At 39.0% G+C, this 27,134-nt stretch overlaps 1 protein-coding gene across 6 annotated transcripts in view; it reads right to left on the bottom strand.

The window, feature by feature from the left end:
* Positions 1 to 794: 794 nt before the first annotated feature.
* Positions 795 to 27,134, bottom strand: part of AFDN (afadin, adherens junction formation factor) — a 91,154-nt gene continuing 64,814 nt past the window's right edge. For 4 of the 6 annotated variants that reach the window (XM_035108557.2, XM_035108552.2, XM_035108553.2 and 1 more), the window contains 11 exons: positions 21,524 to 21,589; positions 21,322 to 21,395; positions 19,928 to 20,046; positions 18,612 to 18,806; positions 17,924 to 18,015; positions 17,636 to 17,824; positions 15,193 to 16,221; positions 10,145 to 10,279; positions 7,969 to 8,257; positions 4,574 to 4,655; positions 795 to 2,870 (listed from right to left, as the gene is read on the bottom strand). In XM_035108557.2, the coding sequence (XP_034964448.2) occupies positions 2,726 to 2,870; positions 4,574 to 4,655; positions 7,969 to 8,257; positions 10,145 to 10,279; positions 15,193 to 16,221; positions 17,636 to 17,824; positions 17,924 to 18,015; positions 18,612 to 18,806; positions 19,928 to 20,046; positions 21,322 to 21,395; positions 21,524 to 21,589 (2,415 nt within the window). In that variant the 3' untranslated portion in view covers positions 795 to 2,725. The remainder of the gene's footprint in view (positions 2,871 to 4,573; positions 4,656 to 7,968; positions 8,258 to 10,144; positions 10,280 to 15,192; positions 16,222 to 17,635; positions 17,825 to 17,923; positions 18,016 to 18,611; positions 18,807 to 19,927; positions 20,047 to 21,321; positions 21,396 to 21,523; positions 21,590 to 27,134) is intronic. The other 2 variants (XM_035108556.2, XM_035108561.2) reach the window with 2 other exon arrangements.

Here is a 27,134-nt window from a genome sequence, read left to right as displayed (position 1 = left end):
AATGGACCATCAGAAGCCTTAAAGTGCCCTCTTCATTATGCATTAGCAAGCCTCCCTTGCCAATTAGCTGACTGGCACTGTGAGCCCGCTAGCTGAGATTGGCTGCACTATAGAGTTTACCATGAGAAACTGCAGTTCAGCCAATCCCAGTAGAAAGTAGAGCTTGAAGTCAGCACCTATCAGTGGTAACTTTAAGCCCACTTTGCTGGGCCTGGATTTTCCTTTGTGGTGCGGCTTGTCATGCTACAAATGGGAAAAATGGCATAGTGACACCAGGGAATTGACTGGGCAGAACTCACCCATCCAATATGGCCTGCTGACAGTTAAGGAACCCAAGATCTGGCCACTTGCTTTACCCCAGGCATCCCCAAACTTCGGCCCTCCAGATGTTTTGGACTACAATTCCAATCTTCCCCAACCACTGGTCCTGTTAGCTAGGGATCATGGGAGTTGTAGGCCAAAACATCTGGAGGGCCGCAGTTTGGAGATGCCTGCTTTACCCAGTTCCCCACCCCTGCTCTAATACCTATGTAAACCAATAATTTGGTATTTTACAAGTTCTTAAGTGGCAAAAACAGCTCACTGCGAATCTGGTTTACTGAACAGACATTCATTTGTATTATGCTAGAGATTCTATAGCTCTATCAAAAGCTAAAATTCAATTACGTACTTTGTGTCTCTGATTATATTTTATGTGTAACAAAATAACTTGATATTGGCATTTGTGATTTGAACAAATACTCTTGATACAGACATTATGCAGTGCAAAGTTAAATACAATACAAAGTTTATTAAAAATAGGTTGCAAGTGAAATACAGTAGAAATGGGAAACTACAGCAGTTTTGATGTTTCTTTTTTCATAATAATGCACAGACAGTTATGAAAAGCACTTTTACTCATATTCACATGTGGCCTGAATGCCCAGTAGCAGTCAAATCCACTCCACGGTAAGTGATATTTCTTTGCTTAGGTTCTAGCAGCAACAGTATTCCAGCCACAGAATATCTAGTGTTCTCAAGATAAATTGGGGGAGGCTTGCTTTTCCTGATTAACAGATATAGCAAGCATGCAAATCCTTCATTAACACTTTCAACCAATTTAATCTCCTACTTCATATTTAACAGGTGAACGGTAAAAGCACACTTTCAAATAAGAAACCTGAAATATGTAAAAAAAAATATTTACACTCCAATTTTAATATCATTAACTTGCATTTATTTATCATACAACTCTTATTAAAAGTGATTTCTAAGGCAGTGAAAGTCTACCCTTTGCATTTGGAAGTGTGCATAATTCCCTAAATATATATTTATAAGATAACATATTATACATAAAAATCATCTAAAACCCAATTAAGGGCTTTATCAAATAGAAAATTTGCTTAGAATCACAATATAATATATTGTTTTAAACATCACACAATGAGAAACAAACTCTAATGAGGTCCTTATTCTCAACATCAGCCATACAGGAACTGTGGGAGAAAAAAGATTTCAACTGCTTAAAAATTAAATAATGCTGCAATATAGTGTGAAAGATAGCTTGAACTGCCAATATTACAATATATAGAAAGAGGATGCTAGTAAACCAAAGGCTGCTTGACCAGCACTTCTCAACATGAAGGACAAGTGATGTGCTGCCAGGCCACCGCAGTAAAATTATTCTTGGCAGACAATACTTTCATCTTTCTTATCACAGTCATAGTAACCATGTCCCTCTGGAAGTAGTGCTTAATACGCTATCTATTAGTACTGGAAATCTTCTAGTCCTTTTAACATCTAACTTTGGTTTTGTCTTAGCTACAATGGGAGCTACCAGAAGAAACTCATTCCCTATTGCTTAAGTCTGGAATTTCTACATAGTTTTAAAACACTGTATTCTCAATCTACATGTACACACACACACACACACACACACCATTCCTATGCGTCCATCTACATTTTACCAATCTCTTCTTTCAGCTCTTACCAAGGATTTCACAACTCAAGTTTTAAAAGTAGTTTACAGCTCAAGTGTAGGGATGAAGGAAGAAGAGCTGGAAAATCCAGGGTGCATGTTTTATCACATCACTGGACTGTCACCAATATAAATCAAGTCAAGTATTTCATGTCCCCAAAACTCTATGAATATAGATATCACTCTGTGTCTAAGGATTAAAATGTGCTAACACAGCCCTTTTAGTTTCAGAGTATTCAATTCTGTTTTTACTGCAAGAGAATATCCAAGGAAACCCAGACTCTAACCACAAGTTTTTAGTGATATGCTAGTAAACTGTCTACCACCTCATACTTTGAATCAAACAATCTAGAGTGCAACAAGCCAGTGCAGAGTTTAGTTTAGGCAGTTCAAGCTATAGCCACTTTATCTGTGTAGCAGCTAACAAAGTATTTTTTGTAAGACAAGGAAGCAACAATTCTTCAGTAAGTGTGATCCAGGACCTTTGCAGAAGTAGTTAAATCCTCAAAGAAAGGAAAGGGTGTGGAGAAAGGACATAATGACATTTGATTCATATAATTAAAATACATTTTACAGTGCTTTCATTGAATAAACACAAGCTCTTGGGGAAAAAATGTTTTTCTTGCCATTGCAACATATCTAAATCTCAACCATCCAGATGTTGAGATTCCATTTCAATTGTCAGAAGACACTTCTCCCTTCTTGAACAGCCCCTTCCCTAGTCCCACAGATATTCTTCGGATTATGTTTCATAAGGTGCCTTTAATCCTATTTTGTGTTTAATTCATTTTCCAATTCCATTAATTTCCTAGATGCCTTAACTTTGTTGGACACATCCTGACCCTGGGAAAAGAGTCTCTGACGTTCCCGAAAAGTCAAGTTTTCTGGTGCACCAGGTAAATCTGCATCTTGACTGCAAAGAAAGAGAGAACTCAGTGTTACAGAAAGAAGTATTACATTGCCAGAAATCTAGATGCATTGCATATCTTTTAGCTGGGGTCTGCAATCACTTGCATACATATTTGTAAATCCCATAGAACTAAAAGAAGCCTATTTCCAAGTAAACCAGATTAGGATTGGGTTGTTAGTCTTTATTTTTGCATGGACAATTTTGTCCACGTTGTATCAGATTATGTACAAATGTCAGTGCTGTTGTAAAGACTGCTACAATGTTTTATACAGAATTAGTTCATACTTTAGATTATTATTATTATTATTATTATTATTATTAATCCAAAGATCACAGGGTAGCTTATAATATAAAAACACAATAATACATACTATAGTGACAAAAAAAACACCAATGACCCTCTCCAGAGTTTATAAGTCCATAGACTGTTCAGATAGGGGCACAGCTGGGCCACCAGCTGAAGCTGGTGGAAGGGACTCAGCACCACTGAGGCCACCCAAGCCTCAAGTGGCAGCAATGGCACAGGAGGAACCCCAAACTGTGAAACTCACTACTTCAAAGGGAGTATAACCCCTTTAAGAGCAGGCAATCTCCCATCCATCTGGCCAAGGAACAGTGCTTCAGTTTGTTGGCTCTCATCCAGGCCATTACCAAGGCAAGACAATGGTCCAACACATCCACTGCCACATCTGCAGATGTAGTTAAGTAGGGCTGTGTTTCATCAGCATATTGCTGACAATGTACTCCAATGCTCCGGATGTCCCCAATCAGTGGCTTCATATAGATGTTAAACAGCATGGGGGTTAAAATGGAACCCTGAGAAACTCCACATTGAAGGCTCCACAGGACTGATGCGCACTACGCAAGCATCACTCTCTGGAAGAGACCGTTCAAGTAGGACCAGAACCACCACAAAGCGGTGTCACCCACCCCTAACTGGGATAGCTGCTGCAGAAAGATAACACGATCAATGGTATCAAAAGCTGTTGAAAGGTCACTCTCCCAACTGCTATCATCATACCAAAACCGGGCCTAAACCCCAAATGAAATGGATCTAGAAAATAAGTTTTCTCCAAAAGTGCCTGGATCTGGTCTGCGACTATCCCACTCAAGAAACCCGGCCCAAGAAGGTGAGACTGGCAACTGGCCTGTAATTGCTTAAGATTTTCTGAATTTGGGGAAGGTTTCTTGAGGAATGGCTTTACCACAGCCTCCTTTTTTCCTTTTGTAGTGGAGCTGTCAGCACAGGCCGTCTATTTTTTGACAAATGTATGGTTGTTGGCATCTGCCTGTCTTGAGAGACAATGGAGTGCGCCCCCAGGGGTGAAGTCAACCCAAAGCACCCAAATGACTTCTTTGGGGCGCAAACCTGGGCAGCGTGTATGGAGGTCCTGGGCTGTCCAGACGACAAGACCCCCCCCCCTTGGCCTCACTGAAGTGGTCCACAGGAAACAGAGCAATGCCAGCTTAGCTGCAGGGGTTTCTATGTTTTACGGCAATGCAACTTTATATTTAGTTCTTACACATAAATGTAAGAAAATGTCAGGCATTCTCTAAGTTTCAAATAATAATTTCCTTTAACAGGAGGGACTACAATGTTTATGTTCAAACGCTTTTGAACTTCAAGTATCTAATATTTAAACCAAGATGTAAGTAAACTGCTTACATACATTCACCATTATTATTTAAGGCATTTTTCATTTCACCTTTTTGCTTTTTTCTCTCTCAGGTCCCGGAAGGGTTCATGTGGGCCTGCAATTGCTCCAGTAGATCCAGTGTAGTTTGAGCCTTATGCAAGAAAAAGTACAAGGCCAAATGAAATATCTGTTCAGTGCCACAAGGCAATATTACTCCCCACCACCACACACACACACAAAAAGCTGCAGTGCTTTTTAGATAGAGTAAGATGGCTCAATCTGTGCTTTCTATCCTTTAAGATGATTCAAAGCATACACTTCTGTCTTGATTACTTAAATGAAAGACATATCCTACTAAAACAAATAATTGTCAAATGCTTTTGCCTTAAGACTTTACTCTTTTAATATGATTGTGATAAAATCAAATCAAATGCACATTTGAATGATCATATATCACAAAGCAACAAAATCAACTAAGAATTCCAAATTGAAATGTGGAAATTCAGTATGCCGTTAGACTGCTTAAACCCCAATTAAGCTTAATGAATTTAAGCAGCCTGTGGTGCAAGATAGTTATCTCTCCAGTTTCAAGGGAGGCCAGAGAACTGGAATTATTGCATTTTCCTGCTTAAGTATTACCCACAGACTAACTTTATGGCATATAATATATGGATTGCAAAGGTGTGGACACTTTTCTGGTATTCTAAGGCTGCAAAATTATTTAGTAATTTTGTAAAACATACTCAAGAGATGGGGAATTTGTCATATCTTTCTCTAAGTTTCTATATGTTTCACAGCACTGCACCTTTATATTCAGTTCTCACACATAAAATTCCCACATTCTAGACTTATCTTCTCCAAAGGCCACAAGACGAAACACATAATTTATACTTGAAATATCGACACCCACATTTTAAGGTCTCCCTCGCTTTTGCTTTTTGTACTGTTAAGAAAAACACTAGTGTCGCCACAAATCCTTGTCCGTTTTCCACTGATATTTTTAGTCTCTTGATGCTCTGTGTTGTGTCTTGTGAGCCTTAATCTACACAAAAACAAGTGCATGCTCCTTCCAATAGTATTTTTAATTCAACTCTATAGATTCTCCAATAAACTAAGAATGCAGTCTGAATATAAATGCACAGAATCCACCATGCATGTTAACTAAATATTTATAACAAACAATTATTCTGTCCTCTGCCAAATTTTAAAGCCAAAAAACTTTTTTGCAATGTTGAAAGATCTGCACAGCAGAAAAATGCAGCTAGCCTACATTTGTATATTTAGTCAAGGCTGATCAAGCTTTATTGCCAAATTTGTGACCACCAATGTTTGAAGTGATCCCAAATGATCCAGTGGAAGGAGCTTAAGAACTGGAGTTTTGCAGAAGCACAATTTGCCATATGTTAGTAGTGTTCATTAAAGGGCAGAAATGTGTTAGTGAGATGATGAGATGACAAGCTGTATAGTGAATTCTGCATTTGTGCAAAGAGCTTTGTATTTTATGCAGGCAGTATTGACTGAACATTGAAGAGAAATGTGTGACCTGTTTTTATAGGCTTTTAAGAATGTGCTGAAATGAAGGTGAATAATCATATTACATAGCCTTCTTCAATATTACCAAAATGTACCCACATTAATTTGTATCTTAAAATGTGATGCTAGTAGTTTATTGGAGGATGTAGCTGCCCCTCACAAACATGAAAAGGGTTAGGGGTAAGGATTAAGATTAGCAGTATTTTTGAAACAACTCAGTTTAATTATGTTGTGCTACACTGACTCCCTGTCAACCAATAGAAAAGGATGGCCACTAACTGACCTCTTTCAGGCTGAAATTAAGTATTTATATGTACACTATATAATATTCAAACAAGTTTTATTCTGGAACTTGGCAATTGATCATTTGCATGAATTAAAATACCCCAGCGGGTGTGTTCAGGTTCTGTTAAATTAGTATCAGTAGAGGAAGTACAAAAAACTACTTTACTAATTCATTTTTATTAAATGACATCAGGGCTGGAATACTGTATCCCTCATTTTGGCAAATATTATATCTACCTATTTGTTCATTAAGTTTGCACTCAACTCTTTCTTTGTATGTAGTAGGTGAGCACTGGGTAGCATGAATAGAGACAGGTGTGGTGGCTACATAGCAGCACAATCTAGTCACCAGTTCACATAAATTGGAGGTTCTAAATAGGTTTCCCATCGGTACTCAAAGAAGATAACATCAGTGGGTGTGTTTCTATTTTGTGTTACTGCTATTATAACATTAAGAGCAACCGAAGAAGCCTTGCTGGCCTCCCGCTTCTCACTACACATGGTGGTTTAAAGGGCAAAACATTCAAAGAGCCCCGCTTACCAAAATTAAATTGGGAGAATACTTAGAAAAGTAAGAGTTTTAATAAATTGGTTTTCATCTTCCAAATTATCAAAAGCTAAACCAACCACAACCTTTTGTCAGTGTGGCATCCCAATTCTTTTACACTAGAATTGTTGTGCTCTGCAGATAATTGAACTATTTTCTGCCAAGGTTATGAGGTTTATTAATTTATGCTAATGAGAATAAAGTCAGGAAAAGTAACTTATGGGAGAAAGTTAGGGAGGAAGCACTAGAAATGGAAAAATAGGCTTCTGCTTCAACTCTAGGCAACCAGTGCTAGAAGCATCAATATATGCTTATTGATATTGTTTGTAAGTTAATTAACCTCTCTCTCCTGAATCTTCAAATATACACCTAACATTTCAAATACTGTTGTTTGGTAGTAATACTCTTAAAGCCATTTGCACATGAGATACATGCCAAATAAGCAGAAGGAAAACATCTTCCCATTATTAACAAACCAGACACACATGTCCTATTATCATGAGAAACATGTGGCTCAGAAATGTGAAAGCACCATGGACCCAGTGAAAATAAGAAACAGTAGCTGAAACGAGATACAGAACAAAAGCCAAAACCAACAGTACTTTTAGCTGGTTGAATGGGGATTTTTTTCAATAAAAAAATCACTTTGCTTTCATTATATGAAAGTAGGAATTACAGAGAGTTTGGTAAGAAAATGGAAAGACCACACACATTTAAAAATAGGATTTACAGTAGCACATCAGTCGGACCACCATGCTTAGGATAGTGATCAAGTGAGATATAATCATGAAGTGATTTTGTTGAGAACACCATAGTGGGAAATGTGGAGAGAGTTTCATACAGAGAAGATTCTTAATTAAAATTTTGCGTCTACCTTTTGAGCTGCTGGGATTGATGAAACTCGGTTTGTTTGGTAGGGGAGGGGGCTGGCTCGTTTTGAAAGCAGTACTGTTGGCATTGACCGAGGATGGCTGGAATGAGTTGGAAAGAAATATGCCATCTGAGGCTGGGCGTGGCTGGCGTGAGGGCTGCTGTGGCTTAAGGCTGGCAGGAGGAAGGTCACCATAAGACTTTCTTGTACTGGAGTACTTATCCTGACCTGCTGCTAGACAGGAATCCTCCTCCTCCTCATCATTGTATGAAACAAACGTGGCAGTATAAAGCGTATCTGGGGAGAGGACCTGTGTTTTGAGGTAAGAGGTGTTTCGCTGAGGTGGGGGAGGAGGAGCATTAGATGAAGGGGGCAAGGGTGGGAATTCATATTCCCGTGGAAGCGGAGGTCTGTACAGACCAGGCTCATCGGGCTCCAGCAATCTCCGTTCTGCCTCATCATGCTGACGGCGCCTTTCAGCTTCCAAGCGATTGTAATATTCTTCTTCTTGTCGCCTCTGTGGGTCCAAAGGAAACAAATGGTCAAACAAACGTCGGAGAAGGCCATTTTTATACCAACAAAACAAAACTCAGTTACAAGTTCGTCTCTTATACCCAGTAAATTTGCAATGTTTACTATTATAAATTATTTACAAGCTTCTTCAAATGTGGAATCATCTTTGCACTTAAGACATGGCACATATTTTCACTGAAAAAAATAAACTTAAACATTACCAAACATTGCATAGAGTTTAAAGGAATGGTGCACACATAAGGCTGCGTACAACTGATGTAGAATTCTACCTTGCTTTTAATGAGAAAAAAACCAGTAGCTCACCAAAGTTTACCCATCCTTTTCAAGTTATCACTTTAGAATTGTATTGGCATTCATTGTTTTGACAACATACTGCCCTAGAAATTAGGTATTCCTCTAGCCTGTCAATTCGATAGAGCTTCTTGCACTGTATTCTAAGGTGTCTGAAGCACTGTATATACCAGGGGTGGCCAACTCCCAAGAGACTGCAATCTACTCACAAAGTTAAAAACTGCTAGTGATCTACCCCCTTTGTGTGTGTGGGGGGGGGTTCAGGCCAAAGTTGTTGAGTTTTTTTAGGGGAGCCAAAGTTGTTGAGCTTCTTTAGGGGGAGCCAGTGATCTATCACACATGTTCAGTGATCTACCGGTAGATCACGATCTACCTGTTGGACGTGCCTGGTATATACAGTACAAAGTACAACTTCTTTGAAATTAAATGATTGAACAGATATTACCGGTACTCTCTTATTTAAGCTAATACTGAAGGCAAGTAGTATTTCCTGTCCCTATTGACAAATAACATGCTGAACATATATTCAATATTGAGTGAAAGTTAATGCCAAACTTTCTTGCACATACGTACCAGACCAATGAAAACAAACATTACGATTCAGTTTACCATTCAATTGATACAGAGAAGTTTTATACTTATTGAGCTTTGTTACCTGCAACCTCATAAGAGACAATCCATACAATGGACCGAGGACCTGGCAAGAGCCCATACCTCTTCATTCCTTTCTAATACAACCTCCCCCCTCCCATCTCCCTCAATTATTCTTTGGAACAGTAATGGGAGCCATTGAAGCGCTGCTATTCAACCACGGTTCAATTTTACACCTGCCGTTGCTAACCATGGTTAACTACAGGCTGATTCAGTGCTGAACATTTTTTGAGATGGGAAAGAGGAGTTCATATATAAGTAGGGAGTCAGCCTGCTCCCTAATCCATGGTTCTTACATTTGCACTGCTCCTTATGAGATTGTTGCTAACAGCTCAAAACTTCCAATCAGTGAAACTACATGGTTAAGGATCCTGCTAACTATGGTGAGAATGGCCCAACAAGATTGGCTGTGGGTGGTTATGGAGAACTTGCACACAAGAGGGAGGTGAAAGGTGAGGAAAAGAGCACATATGGAATTATACAACTTCATACCTTGCCTGATGGCTCTTCCCTCCTTTAAAAATCTTTAAAATGTCTTTTTCTCTTAATTTTTAAAATATTTTAAAACCTTTTTGCCACTTTCATTCTTTTGTTCTAATCACCTGGATTGAATTTCATCTTGAATCTCTCTCATTATGCTAAATATTCAACAACCTTGTAATATATTTATTTTTGCATTTGTCCATCTCTTGCCATTTATTAAGCCTGTCAATGGAGTCTGCTTACTGGTTTTAGCTAGCATTCAGCATCCAATACTTGTTAAGCACTATAAAAGTAGCAAGCAATGCAGTGACTCTCAAGGTTTGTGCACAGAGCCAACCTGTTCTACGTAGCATAAAATAGGGTGTCCATCCACCATTCATAAAAAAATGAATTCTTAGCAGTCAAGCATACAAAGATTTTTTGCTTCACTCAAGGGGATCACAACCTTTTGTTCAGCCTCTCGCTTTGTCCGCTCCTCCTCTTGGCGCCGGCGCTCTTCTTCTTGCCTGGCCCTGTCTTCTGCTTCCCTTTTACGCATTTCTTCCAACTGCTGCTGCCGTCTACGCTCTTCATCCTGTAGCTAACAAAGATCTGTCTTCAATTTCCCCTCCAAATAAGGGCAAATGAATCCTCAGTACAGAAATTCTGAAGAGAAACTCTTGGTTTGTTCATTTTTTTTTAAAAAAAACCCATAGTCCAACACAGGTGTTAATTTGTCACCGCTAAAACAGAATATTTTGGCCATGTGATGAGGATCAGTATTGCCCCTTAAAACTCTGGAAAATTAATACTGTTTTTTACCGAGAGAAAAGAAATGTGCAGAGGAATTTCTTTTCTTCCCCTACCCCTAAAGAACTTGCATGATTGTTTTCCACAGTTTAACTTCAGTCATTTGTGAAGGTTGTTAATGTGATGCCCTTCGGGTGTCATTACACTACAACTGCCATCAACCCCAGGCAGCATGGCCACAATTAGGCATGATGGCATGGCAGCTGTAGTCCAACAGCATCTGGAGAGCAGCACTTTGGCTACATCTGTGGGAAGGGAATACAAGAGACTTACACTTGTTTCCTATACCACTAGCTGGATGTTTGCAGCATCTCCCCACCCAAACAAACATCTAATGTGGGGCAAGTTTCTGTTCCCCACTAAAGAAGATATCACATGTCCATGTTGGAGAGCACAATGATACAAGCACAAGAAGAACCAGGCACTTGCTGTTCTTTCCTCGTTTGTAATGGTGAAATTCTCAGAGCTAATCTGTTTGAAATCAACATCTCTTTATGAAATTGCTGGTCCACTTGAAAGTAGAATGCGAGGACAGGGGGGAAATAGGACTTTTAAATCAGTAAGTGAATTTGGAAGGTTCAAAAGGCACACAAATGCTGTAGTGAACATCATCATCATCAACATCATCATTATGTCAATATCTATACCACCCTTTATCAAAAGATCTCAGGGCAGTGTACAATATTAGAAACACATTACAGTGGATGCTCGGGTTGCGAACGTGATCCGTGCGGGAAGCACGTCCGCAACCCGCAGCGCCGCATGTGCGCATGCACGGGTCGCAATTTGGCGCTTCTGTGCATGCGGCAAAACTCAGAAATAACCTGTTCCGGGACTTCTGGGTTCGGTGCACAACCCGAAAACGCGCCACCGAAGTGGCCGTAACCCGAGGTAAGAGTGTACAAAACACCAATTATAAAAACATAATAAAATATAGTAAAAAGCATACTGACAGACACCTAATAGTAAAATAAACATAATAGAAACAGTCCTCTGCCCCACACTTTTACAGGCCACAGATTATTTAATAGCCATAGGCCTGGGCAAAGAGGAATTTGCCTGGTGTCTAAAGACATGTAATGATGGCACTAGGCGAGACTTTCTGGAGAGAGAATTCCATATTTGAGGAGCCACCACAGAAAAGCCCCATTCTCTCTATATATTTATTAGATATACTAATTCAAAAAAATCCATCACAACTTTTTCATCCCCTCATTTCACCTCATTTTAAACCGGGGATCGCTGGACTATGGTCTTCCAGATGTTGCTGGATTACACCTCCATCAGCCTCAGCCAGCATGGCTAATGGGTACAAATGATGGGAGCTGCAATTCAACAACATCTGGAGCACAGCAGATTAGACACCCCTTTCCTAAGTGCTGACGAGCTGACTTAATGAGCAGTGAAATGAATTTATAGTACCGTATAAATGTATAGGTGTACAATATTTTGGTAAATCTAACTCTTTCCTCTCACTTGCCCCCCCCCAACTGGTATGTGGGTCAGCAGGCATAAGGTTTGTTTCTAACTCTACTCAGCTTTTGAAAATGGCACTAATCCTACTAAAGAACCAGCTATGTACTTTACAGTGTAAATTAGAGAAGAAGAAAAAAACTTGTTAAGAAACAAGAATTACAAGGTATGCAAGTCAAAAGGAACAGATCCTTTTGCCCATTTAGTTTTAAAAAATGGCACTAGAATCGATCTGGCCTTGACAGCATGCCCAAGTGAATAGCTACTTAGAGTAATATCTTTGCTTCTTCTCATTAAAACATTGCATAAGGATTTCCACAGAGAAGGAACCATTTGCAGTCATTTAACATGGAAAAAAAATCATGTGAATAAAGTGCATGGTAAGTGCAAAAGTATTCACTCATGTTCAAGGAGGGCCTATTTCTGCACAACAGATCGTCTTACATTACTGGGAAGATTTTACAGAAGTAAAAGGATTTCAGAAAGTGTCCTTGAAGAGATATGTGGATATTATCTAGTTAAAAACCTGTTAGAAAAGGTCATGAAAGAATAAAGGAGAACTACTGGACTATGTCCCACACTGCTGAAGAGACTCAAATTGTGAATGCCAAAGTGTCATAGTGGTGTTACTCTGAAGAGAAGCTTCAAAATAAATTAAATTAAATGGGATAGGGAGCCAATTTTTTAAAACTATAATTCTATTTTATATACTTCATCATCAGAAGCCTACCAATGTTAGATAGTTTTAAGTTCTATGGATTCCAGTAAGACAGTTAAACAGGTGCTTAAATCTCTAAAAATCCAGAATCAGAAAGCTTTCTATATTTTCTATAGCTTGAGAGTTATTTTAATGTCTATACACTGGTTTTGTTTGAGGAAAAATAAAAATAAAAAATGCTGATGAAAGGAAACTATAATGTGCCAGCCAGATCACAAGCTGTATCACAGGGCAAACAGAAGTAAGAAAAGATCAGGTAATCAGGGTACAGAGAATCTCATTTCTGCCTCATAAAACAGCTATATATCATGGAAAGTCTGCTGAGATGCATAGTTCTGCCTATATTATAATGTTGTTAGCTTCTGACACAATATTGCTACTTACTAGCAGCATATCCCTTACTGATCAACTAAGGGGTTATTTTTATAGAGATATTTAGAATAACTATAAATGAGTTCCAAAGTTTTTACTTCAAGGTAGCATTCCAAGAAGCAAAGTGCTAAAGCAAATAGTTTCTAGGAAATAACTGTGAATGCCAAACAATGTAAATCCATCATGGGAGCAAGAAACGATAAATGCTTTAGAAGTTGAATATTGAAATGGTTAGAATAAATTTAATTAAATCTATGGTTTGCGGGACAAGGGAGTAACAACAATAAAAAAGAAGGGAGCCATTCAGTCCCAGCTACATATAATGTTTATCAAAGCTAAGGGTTATTTTTGGAAAATGTTAAATATATTAGTCATATAAATGGTAGGACACAGCTGCAAACAATTCAAAGATGCAAACAGAACACAACTTTTAAAGAATAAAGGCAGGAGGGGGAAAAGCTAGGAACATACCTCAAGCAATGACTGTGTGCTTGCTTACAGCCATTTAACACATTGCACCCTGCCATAAAGCACTTAGAAAGCAATATCCAATGCATATTGGATCATTATTATTTAAAAAGAAGAAAAAGATAAAAAGCAGCAAGAAAAAGGCATTGAAGAGAAAGAAATAAGAACATACCAAATCTAGAACAGAGATTGCTGGCATAGCAGTCTGCTGCAGGTAATAAGAGAAGGAAAAAGAAAGATGCTCAGTGAAAATAAGGATAAATTTAGATTTGCACTATGCCAAAAGCACTTTGATTTGTTACTACAGCTGTATAAAAGGAAAAATGAAAAGCACTGTTTGATAAGCTAATGTGGAATTGGTGAACCTTTCTAAATAAATCAGTAAAAAATTGTTTTAAAAAGCAAGTTATTTCTGTAAAGTGTGTCCTTTAAGATAGAACACACAGTCCATCTATAAGTGGATAAAGAGCTATACAATTTTTATTGCAAAAAAGCAGCCAATTAGTTACCACATTTTAAAAATATTTGATTATTAGAGATGGGGGGGTATATTTCTAAAATGTACGAAATGTAAATTTATCAGTCCTAGTGGAAAGGAATGATTTAGCAGATGTTATGCAACAGAGATGACCACCTAACAAAGACTTATAATGCAGATTTTAAAAGAACAAGATTAATGTATTAGATAACGCAAAATAAAGAATTTTGTTTTTAAATAATATATTAATGTAGTTAAAAAAGCTGTGTGACAAAACAAGAGGCAGCAACCACAAGATACCATATAATGAATCTGTCAAGGGCACACTTAGCCTTTAAGAAACTGATTTAAGTTGCAGTGTACAAAAGTGAGCCACAAAATAAAAATAAAAATAAAGCAATGCTTTCACTGAGAAAATGCATAAAATGGTTGCCTTGGAAAGCAAATGCTTTTCACTGTGGCAAAAGCAGCATAATTTATAGACCAGTTATTTGCAAATCTTTAAATAAAGAATTGCACCACTTTTAACTTTCATCACTGTCAAGTACACAATCCTTGACTTAGTTTATATACTACTGCATGAAAAAAGTTTATGTACGTTTTTAATCAGTTTCTGTAGTTTTGTGTTTTTACCAATGAAAGAACCACATCATCACTGTTGTGGAATTAAAAATCCAAATCATGCTATGCATTTTGACAGATGAAACATGAACATAAAATATGTTGTGGCATTGGCTTCATGAATGTACAAAAATCAAGCAGAATTAAAAATAGGGTTACTTAAAAAAAATTCAGGTGACAGTCCTTCACTTTTTGCCCTTATGGACAACTATATATGTATGCAATCATATACTAGACTTAAACAAAGCAGGGATCAACATCTATTTATTAGAAAGGATATCTAATTTTCTGGTCATTCCGTTGCTATTGGGGGGGGGCTGGAGGTGGGGAGGGAACTGGAAATAGAGCTATCTTCAGCTCAAGCTTTCTAGTTAGTAGCTTATAATACACCACTTACTTGGACAAAGTCAAAACAGATTAGACCAAACTTCATTATATACAATGAGAGACAGGGACAATATGAGAGTCCAGTCCTCCTTTATCCTGTGGTGATATCTAAGGTGGGTTTTTTTTTTTTAGGCTAACATACATTTTAGAATGCAAACAGCTTATTAAAAGCATTCTCTCATTTTACCCTTGCTCTTCTCTCAGCTTCCAGTCGCTGCATAATCAGCATAGTATCAATATCATCATCTTCTTCATCGTCGTCATCATCATCTTTTTGCTTTGACTCTTGGAGTCGTTTCTGGAACTGCCACTCCAGCATGAGCTTGCGCAGGCGGTCATTCTCTTCAGCTGTTCTATCTGGCTTATTTTGAAGATCCTGAATCTCTTTGCTCAGCATGTCTGCAATGTGCATCTGCTGCTGCTTCTCCAGCTTCTCCTTCGCATCTCGTTTCCAAGGGTCAGGAGATAAGCTATCAGTAGAGGACAACTCTTCTTTGCTGATGGTGATGTACTGCAGATCTCTTCGCTCAATGGTTCGGGGTTGCTGCTGGGGCTGTAATTCTCTAATGACAGTTTCCTGGGATCTCTGCAATGTTGAAGGCTTTTCTGGTTTCACCTGCTGAACTGAAACTGGAGGAAGTAGGGACTGCGCAGGAATTAGTGGCTGGGAACGCATTTGCCCCAGTTTTCTTTCCTGCTCCCGACGCTTCCTGTCTCGCTCTTCCTCTAAACGGGCTTTCTCTTTTTCATACCACCTTTGATGTTCTTCTCTCTTTTTGCGTTCTGCAGCAGCAACCTGAGATGATGACTGTGGCCCCAACTGGCTTGGAGGTGGTGGCGGTGGCGGAAGAGGCAAATCCATTTGCAGCCCATCAAAGTCAGTTGAATAGTGCACTGGTGGAGGAGGGGGAGGGGGAGGAAGGTCGGTTCTGGTGGACTGGGAAGTCACTAGTGATACTGGTTGAGAAACAATAGGAGTTTTCCAGCGACCAGGTCCAGTTTTGGTTAAAGAAGAACCAGGGGGAACAGATTTAGAGGAATGGTTTAGATGCTCTTGGCTTGATGTGCTAGAATCCACAGAAGAATTCATCCATGGATCACTGTCTGATTTGCGATCAATATATTCCACATCTTTTCGTATGGCAACTTCTAGTCGACTCCTTTCTGGCTGATAAACTTTATCATCTCGTAGTTCCTCCTGAGAACGCGTTACACGCTTGAAGAAGAAGAAGAAATAGTTTTCACATGTTAGAATTCATATACAGTACATAAAAAAATTACTGAATGACAGTCTATAGCATTCTAGAGTGATGATGAAATGCTTACTTACTCACTTTCCTGTAAAATCAACACTTTCATAAACAGCATGTTGCAACAGTTCCAAGTACTGCATACAGGCTTTCATTCCAAACAAGTTATGCAAGCTCTAGAGGTCTGTGAGCTTTGATACACGATTACGAAATTACTTTGGTAGGAGAAAGAACAGCAACCTAATTTAGGCTGTATATCCATTCTCACACAGAACTCACAACAATGCCAAACTGAAACTACTTCCAGCTCTGAAACGTATTCCCATAGAAGATGTAGGGCTAGCAGCTTACAAGAATAACTGAAGCACAGTAACTTATCTAGTCCTGCCTCCCAACTGCTGTGACAAGCTTTTATTATAATCACAATTAACCCTAAGAGCAGCACAGGAAGTGGAACCATCTGTTCACTTTGCTGTATTTCCCCACTCCTCCTCATAGTTATATAGGGTAGGAAAACATCTGATCATTAAATCCCTGGTAAAATATTCCATCTTCATAGATATGCTGCATTTGGATTAGATCACAATGAAGTTCTCCAGCATTAAGTGAAAAACACAACCACTGCACAGCATGTAATAGCATTTGATAATAAGGCACCACATACCTTAGAAGCTCCAATGAAACCATCTATAAATTTTAATTCCAAATTCTCTAGTGTTCCTTCCAAGATTTATTTTAGGCACAAAGTTGACCCGATTCAAAAGAATCGTAGTTAGAAACTATGAACAAAGGCAACTTATTTGGTGCTTCTCTATCAATGACCTTAACCATGACCTAGAAAGAATGCATTGTTTGGAATGAAAGCATTTCTTATGCTCTATTAGTCCAGAAGCACTGAACACAAAGCAACTTGTGTAAGATGCACTGTGAAAATGCTACTAGCAGATTGCTAATGACTTGGGCATTTAAAAGCGAACACAACTTAAACAGGCATTTTATGGTTTGACAATAGTTAACGCAGTCTTTGAATACTAAACTGCATTTACAGTCACTCTTAAGACACAAACCTTTGGCAAAAGAAATGTTCCCAATATTATTTACTATTGGTATGTTTCAAACATCACTTCTAAATATATATTGTCAAGTTTTCATACAAGATGCCAGTATGTATGGAACCTTTTTTTTTTTTTTTTAGCAATTTAGATATACTGTGAACCTTTAATTTCTAATTTTTAAAGCTAACCAATAACAAACAGCAGCTGTAACAAACCAGATATATTTTTACAAGTACTAAATATTAGGGGGACAATAATCTTATTATTCCATACCACAACACCAAAACCATTCAGTTAACTTAGTTGATAAAAGCAAATTTCTAACCTGCATTGCAACACTGATATAATGATTACTTTCAGGTGGAATTTGGGGTTTCTCTTCATAACTCGACCACTGATTCTGAGCAGGACCCATTCGATCCTGGGATTTGGAGGCTGGGAATGTGAAATATTCTCTAGTGTAAGTTTGTGTTGGGATAGGATATGCTTCCGGTCTGGGTGGTAGAATCTGTTCCTGTATAAATATAGAAAGATCATTTACACTTTTGTACCTATTAAAACACACCACACTGTTTTATGAATGGTAAATGTTTTTTTGCTTGCTACTTCTAACCTCTGTGCAAAGATTTCCCGTAGACACTGATGTTATCTTGTTAGTGGTTCCAGCTGCATATGCATTCTTGGTCCCAGGACTTGGAGGCTGGTCTGTTGAGGAAATTTATTTTTTAACCATCTTTGTTAGCCTACACAAGAGAACTGCTTCAAACTAAGAGAAATAACAAGGTTGATAAACTTGTTTGCTCCTCTTAAATAATGTAAGAAAATAGTATATACCCGTAATTTGTTTCACAGCTAGCTTTTCAGGGGTGGAATAACAAGCCTACTCTACCTATTTATGACTATGTTTGTTATATTATGTATATTTCTTCATGTTGTAAGCTGCCTTGAGCATGGTTTTAACTATGGAAAGGCAACAAAAAAATCAAATGATGTATGCATGTACTTAGGGGTCTCGGTACATAATTTTACATATACATATACCCACTACAGCAGGTTCCTGGAAGCCTCTGATTTCTTCTTCTTTGGCTCACCTCTTGTCCCAGGCACTTACAAGCTGAATGATGGCCTGTGAGGACCCACAATCTGATGTGCTTCATAACATCTGTGGAGGCCTACCACCTTCTTTAGAATTCAGCCCCGGTAGCTAACTATCAAATTTTTATTCCATTCCTTTTCAGAGCATTTCAGTCCTCTACAGAAACATGGTCCATATAAACATCTTTAAATCATTTCCTGCTTACTTGCTACATTGGGACTAGATCGGTGATCAGCTCGATTTTTCATCAGTCTGTCATCCCCTGGCAATTTCTTTGGTTCATTATATTCTGTCCAAGGCAACTGGGGGCTCTCAGGGGATCCATTCTGAGCGGAGTTGTTATATAGCTCAAATCCTTCACTCTTTGGTCGGGGTTTTCCTGAGCCACGGCGGTCTGAAACTCCAGAAAGAGAGAGAAGTTGTATGAGAACAATCAGTGCTTAACTTCTCATATGATTACTGCTTGTATTCAAAGCTGCCTTGAACTTGGTATGTGATCTCAAAGTCACTCCCTTAATCCCAGATGAATGAAATTTGGTGAAGGGAAGTAAATTCAGAATTTGGACTTATCTGTGAATTTGCCTGCTGTGTGCTGGTCAAATGGGGCTTTAGTCACTGGACACTCTCTTTTCTATTTACTAGAAGGAAGGTTCTTTGAAGACAAGCTCAGACAGAGGCTAAACTATGAAGCACTTCCTGCTTCCTTCTTAAGGTGAATTAATACTGAGGTGGTACGGTAGTATCTCACCCAAAATGAAAGTGGCTTGCCAGGGGCCTCTGAATGAGAGATGAATCAGGAATCACTTGAATTACAGTTCATTCCAAGCCAGTGAAATTAACAAATGAACAGAGCTGCCACACAATCTGCATTTACTGGGCCAAAAGAAATGAAATGCAGTATTCTCACTCCTATCTAAGTTGGAGAAGCACATAGTCAGGGCAAAAGCACAGGTGTTGCATGCATTGTGTTCTATGTTCATCCCCAGCATCTCCAGCTAAAAGGATATTATGCAGCAGGTATCTGCAGAGTTGCTGCTAGTCAGAGCAGGCAGTACTAGGCCAGATGGATCAGAGGTCAGACTCAATATATGTTTGCCAAACAGTACCAACCCATAGAAAATGTTTTAATCTAATCTTCAGAACGCTTGACAATCTTGACTGTTTTGTCCTTTCAACAGGTCATGATCATTCCTCAAATTTAACAGAGAAGGAAATAGATTATGAAATAGTCTGTGCTCTCATTACTTTTGGGGAACAACCCTCAACATACTCAACACTGCAGTCCTATGAAAATTTGTCCAACAGCAAGCCCCATTAGTGAGACTTTCTGAGTAGACATGCATAGGACTGCATTGTACTAGAGTTTAAGGATTTACAGTATATGCCTCTCCTTCAGAGAAAGAATAATGAGTGAATTAGGCTGTACTATGTTTATTCAAACACAATTTCTAGAAAGCATGGAGATTTAAGATTGGTTTTCACCCAAAAATGTATGTGGACAAGAATATTTCAGTTTTTTACCTCTTTGCATCATTGGAGACGGCTGGTTAAGCAAAGTTGCTAAACCATGATAAATTGCTCCTTGTTTTGCTACTTCTAGAGTCACTACTGATCCTGTTCTTGTCATCAGCTCTGCTGCCCTGAAAATTGACAGTAGCAAGATAGTACTAAAGATCAAAGAGAAAGTACACAAAATATAAGTTTTCCAGATAAAAGATAAAACTAATTTGTTTAAAATAGTAATATTTGGAATAAGGGCCTGTGTCACAGATGGGTGCTGGCTACTCCCGAGTAAGCACTCCACACATCCTCTGGATTTTCAGAGTTTTATTGTGCATGCTATATACAGTGGTGAGATGTCTCAAATCATGTCTGCTCTGCATGGGGCAGAAGCCCACAATGGCGTCTCGTGGGCTCTGACCCCCCTTTTAAGACTGGGCATCCAAACGCCCTTCCTCCTTGCTCTATGGGTCCTCCGTGGTCCCAAAACAGGCTCCTGAGGTGCCGTTCAACTTACTCCCTCCTTTCCAGCCCCTGCTGAAGCTAGCTCCACCCCTGCTTCCCTTCTCCCAGCCTGGAGCAGAGCCCTGGACCATTCTTAACCCTTCCTGTTCCTGGTTTTCCCTCCCAGACTTGCTGCTGCTCTCCCATCTGATGGAAGTAAGCAGAGTGGGCTGCTCTCTGCAAGCCCTCTCTCTTACAGCCTGTTTATGAACCATGAGTAGAAAAAAAATTTCATCTAATATCTTGCACGCTACACATGTCATCCAAACTTTCTCTAAGTAAAAAAACCCCACACACCACAGAAAGAATTGCCAGTTTATTTACTAAAGTAGAAATGGCACAAATGACTGTCTTTAAAACTGCAAGGACTGCAAGCTTTAAAATCGAATACAGGATTTAATCACAGACTCTGGGAACCAGAAATTTCTTTGATGAGGCACTCTGAGCTACTATCAGTGGTACTGCAGCAGAAAAGGGTACACTAGTGTTGTTGTTGTTTATACCCCACCATCTGGCTGGGTTGCCAATCTGTGCAGCCCCACTTCTGCAACTGTTGCAAAAGGGCTCAATTTTTCCCATATGGTTCTAATAGAAGTGCTACAAGTTGGTTAAACAGTCTGGCAGACCAGACAGCATAGAGATGAAAAGCGGAGTCGCTTTTCTCAGGACAAACCAAATGCCTCCTACAATTCAAAAATTCCAGAGCCATTGCAAGTCACAGCACTACACTACACATGTTTGCGTGAGCAAATGTGTCTCAACATCTATGTCATGACCAGTGATTAAAGACAGAGGAGGTTGAGAATGGAATATATGTCAATCAAATCAAGGGGTGTAAAAGATGAGAGGAAAAGTCCTATGTAATTTATAACCACACCACTCTTCTATGAACACATAAAAGCATGACATACCTCTCTTGGGATAGTCCAACCAAACTGCGTCCATCCACACTAAGTAACTGATCCCCTGCAGCCAGTCGTCCATCCTGGTTAAATGTTTCATAAAAGGTACATTATACAATAGGAGATTAGCCAAGCTAAACTATGTAGCTTATAACAATTCAAAATTAATCACTGAAATTTTAGTAATTTAATAATTAAAGGTACTACTAACCACATCTGCAGCACCACCTTTGACCACAGATTTGACATAGATTCCAAGTTTATCTTGACCAGCCCCCTAGAAAGAGATAAAACAATTCTTATTACATATGCACAATAAAGGTTGCTTTTTCTGACAAGCAGCAAATCGTGCCATTCTCCCCACATTAATCCCTTCCCACCCCACGCAACTACTAAGCTTGCTTTTCACCTTCCCAACCACACTTCTGAAGCCACTTCTCTCTTCTGTTCTGCAGTCCTGCTTTGCAACCATTTTCATCTTCACTCCCATATCCATGCCTCCTCCTCTTCCCCCTCCTTTCGTGCATCCTCACTGCACATCCTGCTAACCTGCATCTTCTTCTTCCCACACATTACAACTACTAAGCACCCTTTTCGCCTTCCACCCCATTCTGAAGCTATCATCCCCTCCTATTCCACAGACCCTTTCATGCAAATGCTTTCACCTGCATTCCCACACCTCTTATTCTCCTTTTCACAGCTCTTTGCATCCCCATTTTCACCTTCATCCTCTTTTTCCTATCTCCCTCTTCCTCCTTTTTTCCAACTCTCCTCTGCGCATACATCACCCCTTTTTCATGCCTCCTCCTAGTTAACAGCCCCCTTTGCATTCCCCCCTCTTCCATGATGATGTTACTGTACCTTTAAGATGAACAGACTCTTAAGCCTGTCAGCTGAATAATGTTAAGTTCAGTTGATTGATATTGCACACATATGAGTGTTTGCTTGTTTAAAAAAAAACATTTTCCTGTTAGCTCCCTCCTACCTTGCTTTACTCAAACTTCTGTTGCTTTAAACCACCACTTCATATTTGCTCCCCTATCCCATCCTGAATTAATGCACATTCAGGATTGGGACACAAAACTACAAATCCTCCAACAGGGGCTGTGTGATGACATTCTTTACATTTTGTTTTATTATACAAATAGAAATATAGGAGTGTGATGATATTGCAGTTTCACTTAACCATTTACCCACTGATAACTAAAATATAAAACTATTTGATATAAGGATCTCACCGAACTCTATGACCATCCCTGTACTTATATTACTGATTGGCTGGTGGGCAGAGGAACTGAGGGGAAAATATTAGGTGGTCCAGGGCAAGACAATGCAAGTTCATAGTTGAACTGTGAGGTGAACAAGTACTGCCAACTCTTAATTCAGACTCTTCAACAGCTACATCACACTATATCCCTGGTTATTTTGTTAGCTTGCAATTTCTTAAACAGAAGCCCTGCTGAATTTATGTGAGTTGCATTGCATGTGTATTGTTCAATGGCTTCTAAAACTGAAATACAAGAATATACTTCTGTGAATGAACATTTGCAACCAGTATTAATCCCCCCCTTTCCACAGCTTCTTCCTTTTGCTCCAAATTCCTTAACAGAACCTTTGATTTTGTAAACCGCAACAAGTGTGGCAGAAGAAGCAAAGGGTATAAATTATTATTATTATTATTATTATTATTATTATTATTATTATTATTATTATTATTATGTGCCCAACCCTCAATATACCAATCTTATCTTTAATATCTATACAGCACTTATAACACTTTTTACACCTTGTAAGTATTAAAATAGATTCTAAAGCAAGAGAACTCATCTGTAACAAATTTACTTCCATACATACATGTGGTATAAGTATAGGCATACATATACTTCCATATGTACTATATGTATAAGTCAGACCACTGGTCTCCTTAGCACAATACTGTAGACACCCAACTGTCAGCGGAATTCAGGCAGACTCCATCAAAGCCCTACCTGGAAATAATGGGGTTTGAATGTGGGGTTATTTGCATGCAAAGCATGTGCTCAACCACTGGACTATTGACTTTCCCTAGCTAGGAACCTTCCCCCGCTATATATGCAGCTCAATTTGCTGCATAACTTTAGTCTACATAGAAGGTAGAAAGGACTTTGCTTCTAACTGTCAGAGGGGCACTTGTATGTTTTGTCCATTTTTTAAATCTCCATGTGGAAAACAGAACTCTGAGTGATCTCTCAAGTGTCAGAGAAGAGTCGCCTGATGTTCTGTAAATGTTACAAACCCTCCCATTCATGGAAAGGAGTTGCAATTCAGTGGAGGCTCCCACTCATGGAAGTGGTTTGTGATTTTTTGCAAATTCCCTGTCTCACTGTGATCCTCCAGAATAAATGTTCACAGTCCGTGAGTGAAAGGGCAACTGGGGAAAACCACCTCTCTTCTATACTCCTTATTTGAGTGGGAGTGTTCTGTGTGTGTAATGCTGCTCATAGATCTCTGGATCAAAGGCACTCAATCCACACTGCAATCAGGCCATTTACTTTTCCCATTTGGGCTATAGTGGCTCTCATAAAAGCTTGTTTCTGAGACATAGCAGAACAGAAAGTGAGAATGATATAAAGCTTTTCACATTCTTTCTATACATTCTTCTTCAAGAAACTGCTAAACAGTGACAATATCAGCTACTAATCCTATTTGAAAATTTGAAGTAGTGGAAGCTGAAGTTGGTTAGAGCATGGTGCTGATAACACCAAGGTTGCAGGTTCAATACCCATATGGGACAGCTGCATATTCCTGCAGGGGGTTGGACTAGATGATCCTCAGGGTCCCCAACTCTACAATTCTATGATTTTAAGAGCAGTGTAGAAAAGAAGGATCAAGCTTTGTTCTTCTTTTATCCCATCTTAACATAAGCTTCGGAATCCAGAATAACGGTAGCTATATTAGTTACAATTCATAAAAGAATTAGGTGCTTGAGGCTGCAATCCTAAATGCAGCTATCATTACTTTACATTGCTATCATTACTTTAACATATTACTTTTAAGTAAACATACATAGGATTGTTTGTAAGTATGCAGAACTGTTAGGCTGTGAACATCAACAATACATTAAAGGTTAGATGAAAGCCCTTTGTTGAAAAATCCATTTTTACATAAATCAGTGGTTTAATGCAGTATTGCACTTTCCTAATGCAATGATTTTCTTTCTACTATTGTCATTGATAATAAATATTTTCTCAATCATTACTTGAAAGAGTTATTGAGTTTTCCTTTCTAATATCAAAGTACAGGCATAAAAACAAAACACTGCTTTATAGTGAATGTTTTGACTTTTCCTTGTGAAGAGTGGTGACTGACACAGAGAAAAATGTGTGTTTCAACTATGATTGTGTTTAGGTCAACTATGCCATCAAGTAGTTCAGTATCAATACTTACATCAATCTAAATGGCATGTAAATAACGAAAGGAACCTCTACAGAAATAAATATATTGAAGTCAGTTAATTTTATTCTTATTTAGTGTTTAGATTGTTAATTTTAATATGTTTTAACATTCTTCACACAACAAAATCACAAGATTTATAAAGATATTTCTGGATTATAGATGGAAGGAAAAGCGCACATCTTACATTATTCATAATCTTTCAATAGTAAATGAAGCAATTGTTCACTTGACAGACTACAGTAGATTAAAACCTCTCACTAAGTTTGTCATTGAAAAGCACAGAAAAGGAACTGGCTTAAGGTAAAAATTTATTGTGCTAACTTTTAAAAAGAACATCACTTAGCTGCATGCAACAACAAGTAGTGCTAAATGAAGTAGTCACTGACAACTTAAATTGGCCAAAGTACAGCAAAAAATACTGGAATAATGTTTAAACGTTTATAGGAAAGCACTTTTTGAACAGACTTACCGAGGATTCTGTTCTTCCAACGACAGAAAACCACATTTTAACTCCAGAAATACAACTCTTCAATCCTTTTTCAGCCTTCAACTACAACCCAAACATCAGTCTGCCAGATTTTCCAAAACACCCAGCAAGACAGCTCTGAACTGGACACTGATATAGCATAGCATTTATCAACACTAGTTACAACCAATACAATATTCCAACCCTTTGTACAATCAGTTATGCTACTCTGCCTTTAGTTTATCATTAAGAGCTTTATTAAACTATAGGCACTGCCTGGAAAAATCAAGGCGGCCGTTTCAGTAAGATACAGAAAATCCAAATTAAACAGGAAGTAAGTGCTGGCCCACAGATGGGAAGAAGTCGTATGCTAACCCCTCCCCTCACTCCCCATCCTACCCCGTGATATATTTTTAAAGTAAACTGCATGCACACACTGCTTCCAAATCATCTGGATTTCATAAAATGTAACCACAGTGTGGTTGGAAGTCAGGCAGCATTTAGCATCGAAACATCTTTCAGGCTTAGAGCACTAAATTCTGCCCTTAGTCTCTTAGTATTACTGCCCCCCTGACCCCCGAGCAATCCAGCCACTACCACCAAAAAAGTACTCCTGCTATAGAAAAGTCTTGCAACAGAAATGAAGCATCAGCAAGGCCACTACTGGAAACCATTACAGTGGTACCTCTAGATATGTACTTGATCTGTTACGGGGTGACATTCTCACCCCAAAAAGTACTTATCCGGAGCGGCACTTCCGCGCATGCGCGAAGTGCCGATAGAACGCTTCTGCGCATGTGCACTCAGTGGAACCCGGAAGTAAACATTTCCGGGTCCGCCGCGTTCTTAAGCTGAAAATACACAACCCGCAGTATTGTGAGTGTAATTTGGACATGCATAGGAATTCAGGACTATCTCTAGCAAATTGCTCTGGAACTCAATCCTTTGTGAGGATGACCAACACAGTCCCTTTCCTGGACCACCTTACCCTGATTGCTTAGCTTCTGAGGAAGCAACCCTTTCTTCAGATAAAGGGGAGGAAAGTGCACCAGCACTGTTGCTGTGTTAAAATGGCACAGCAATTTGGGAGTTGAGGCGAGGAAGAGGCATAGGAGTGGCAGTGGTAGCAATGACCATCCAGAGGGAGCGCTTGAGTGGAGGTTGCCAGAATTGTGACCATGGGCACAGTGGTGCCCTAGAGGTCTTCCCCTAGGGCTCACCAAGCCTCTGAGGCCTTCCTCCCATTCAGTAACTATTTCACCATGAGGTAGGTTTTCTTTGTCTCCCTTGAAAAGTATACAGAGCCGAAGGAGAAAGTTAGAAAAATGGTGTATTTTCTCACTTCCTCTTTCTGCTCTAAGTGTTTTTCTACTGAATTAATTCTATTGAATATGACTTTTACAGAGATTCACTGAAAAAGTGAAGTGTGTGCATGCGCTCTCTCTCTCTCTCTCTCTCTCTCTCTCTCTCTCTCTCTCTCTCTGGAGAGATAGATTGTGTGATTCCCTGATTCAGGGAAGGTAGAAAAGAAGTGGCCAGAGGGTGTGATGTCCACAGCACCTGCTCAAAAATCTACATCTGTCCAGAGCTCTTAAAAAGTTGAAGGTCTCGCCTCTAGAGATTCTTAGTGTGCAAATTTGCCCTGTGTCCTGCACCTGCCAGAAACAGCCCTGCCCACATTCATACTCTGGGGCAACTAACCACGTCCTAAGTAAAAATGTATCAATCAGCAAAAATATCACTAAAGTTGCACTGTTCATTTGTATCTTAATAGCAGAACACAAAAGTGAATGACTTGCTTCTGGCTTAAATGATGCAAGATCATTATTGAAATAAACAGTACAGATCTTAAAATTTATTCCTTGAAATATAAATGCTGTTTTAAAACACTGCCACCTACCAACTAGCTGTTTAAATTTGT

Source organism: Zootoca vivipara, chromosome 3 (genome assembly GCF_963506605.1).
Source record: "Zootoca vivipara chromosome 3, rZooViv1.1, whole genome shotgun sequence".
Classification (NCBI taxonomy): Eukaryota; Metazoa; Chordata; class Lepidosauria; order Squamata; family Lacertidae; genus Zootoca; species Zootoca vivipara.
Note: the sequence above shows the minus strand (reverse complement) of the source record. Positions and strands in the feature narration are given on the sequence as shown.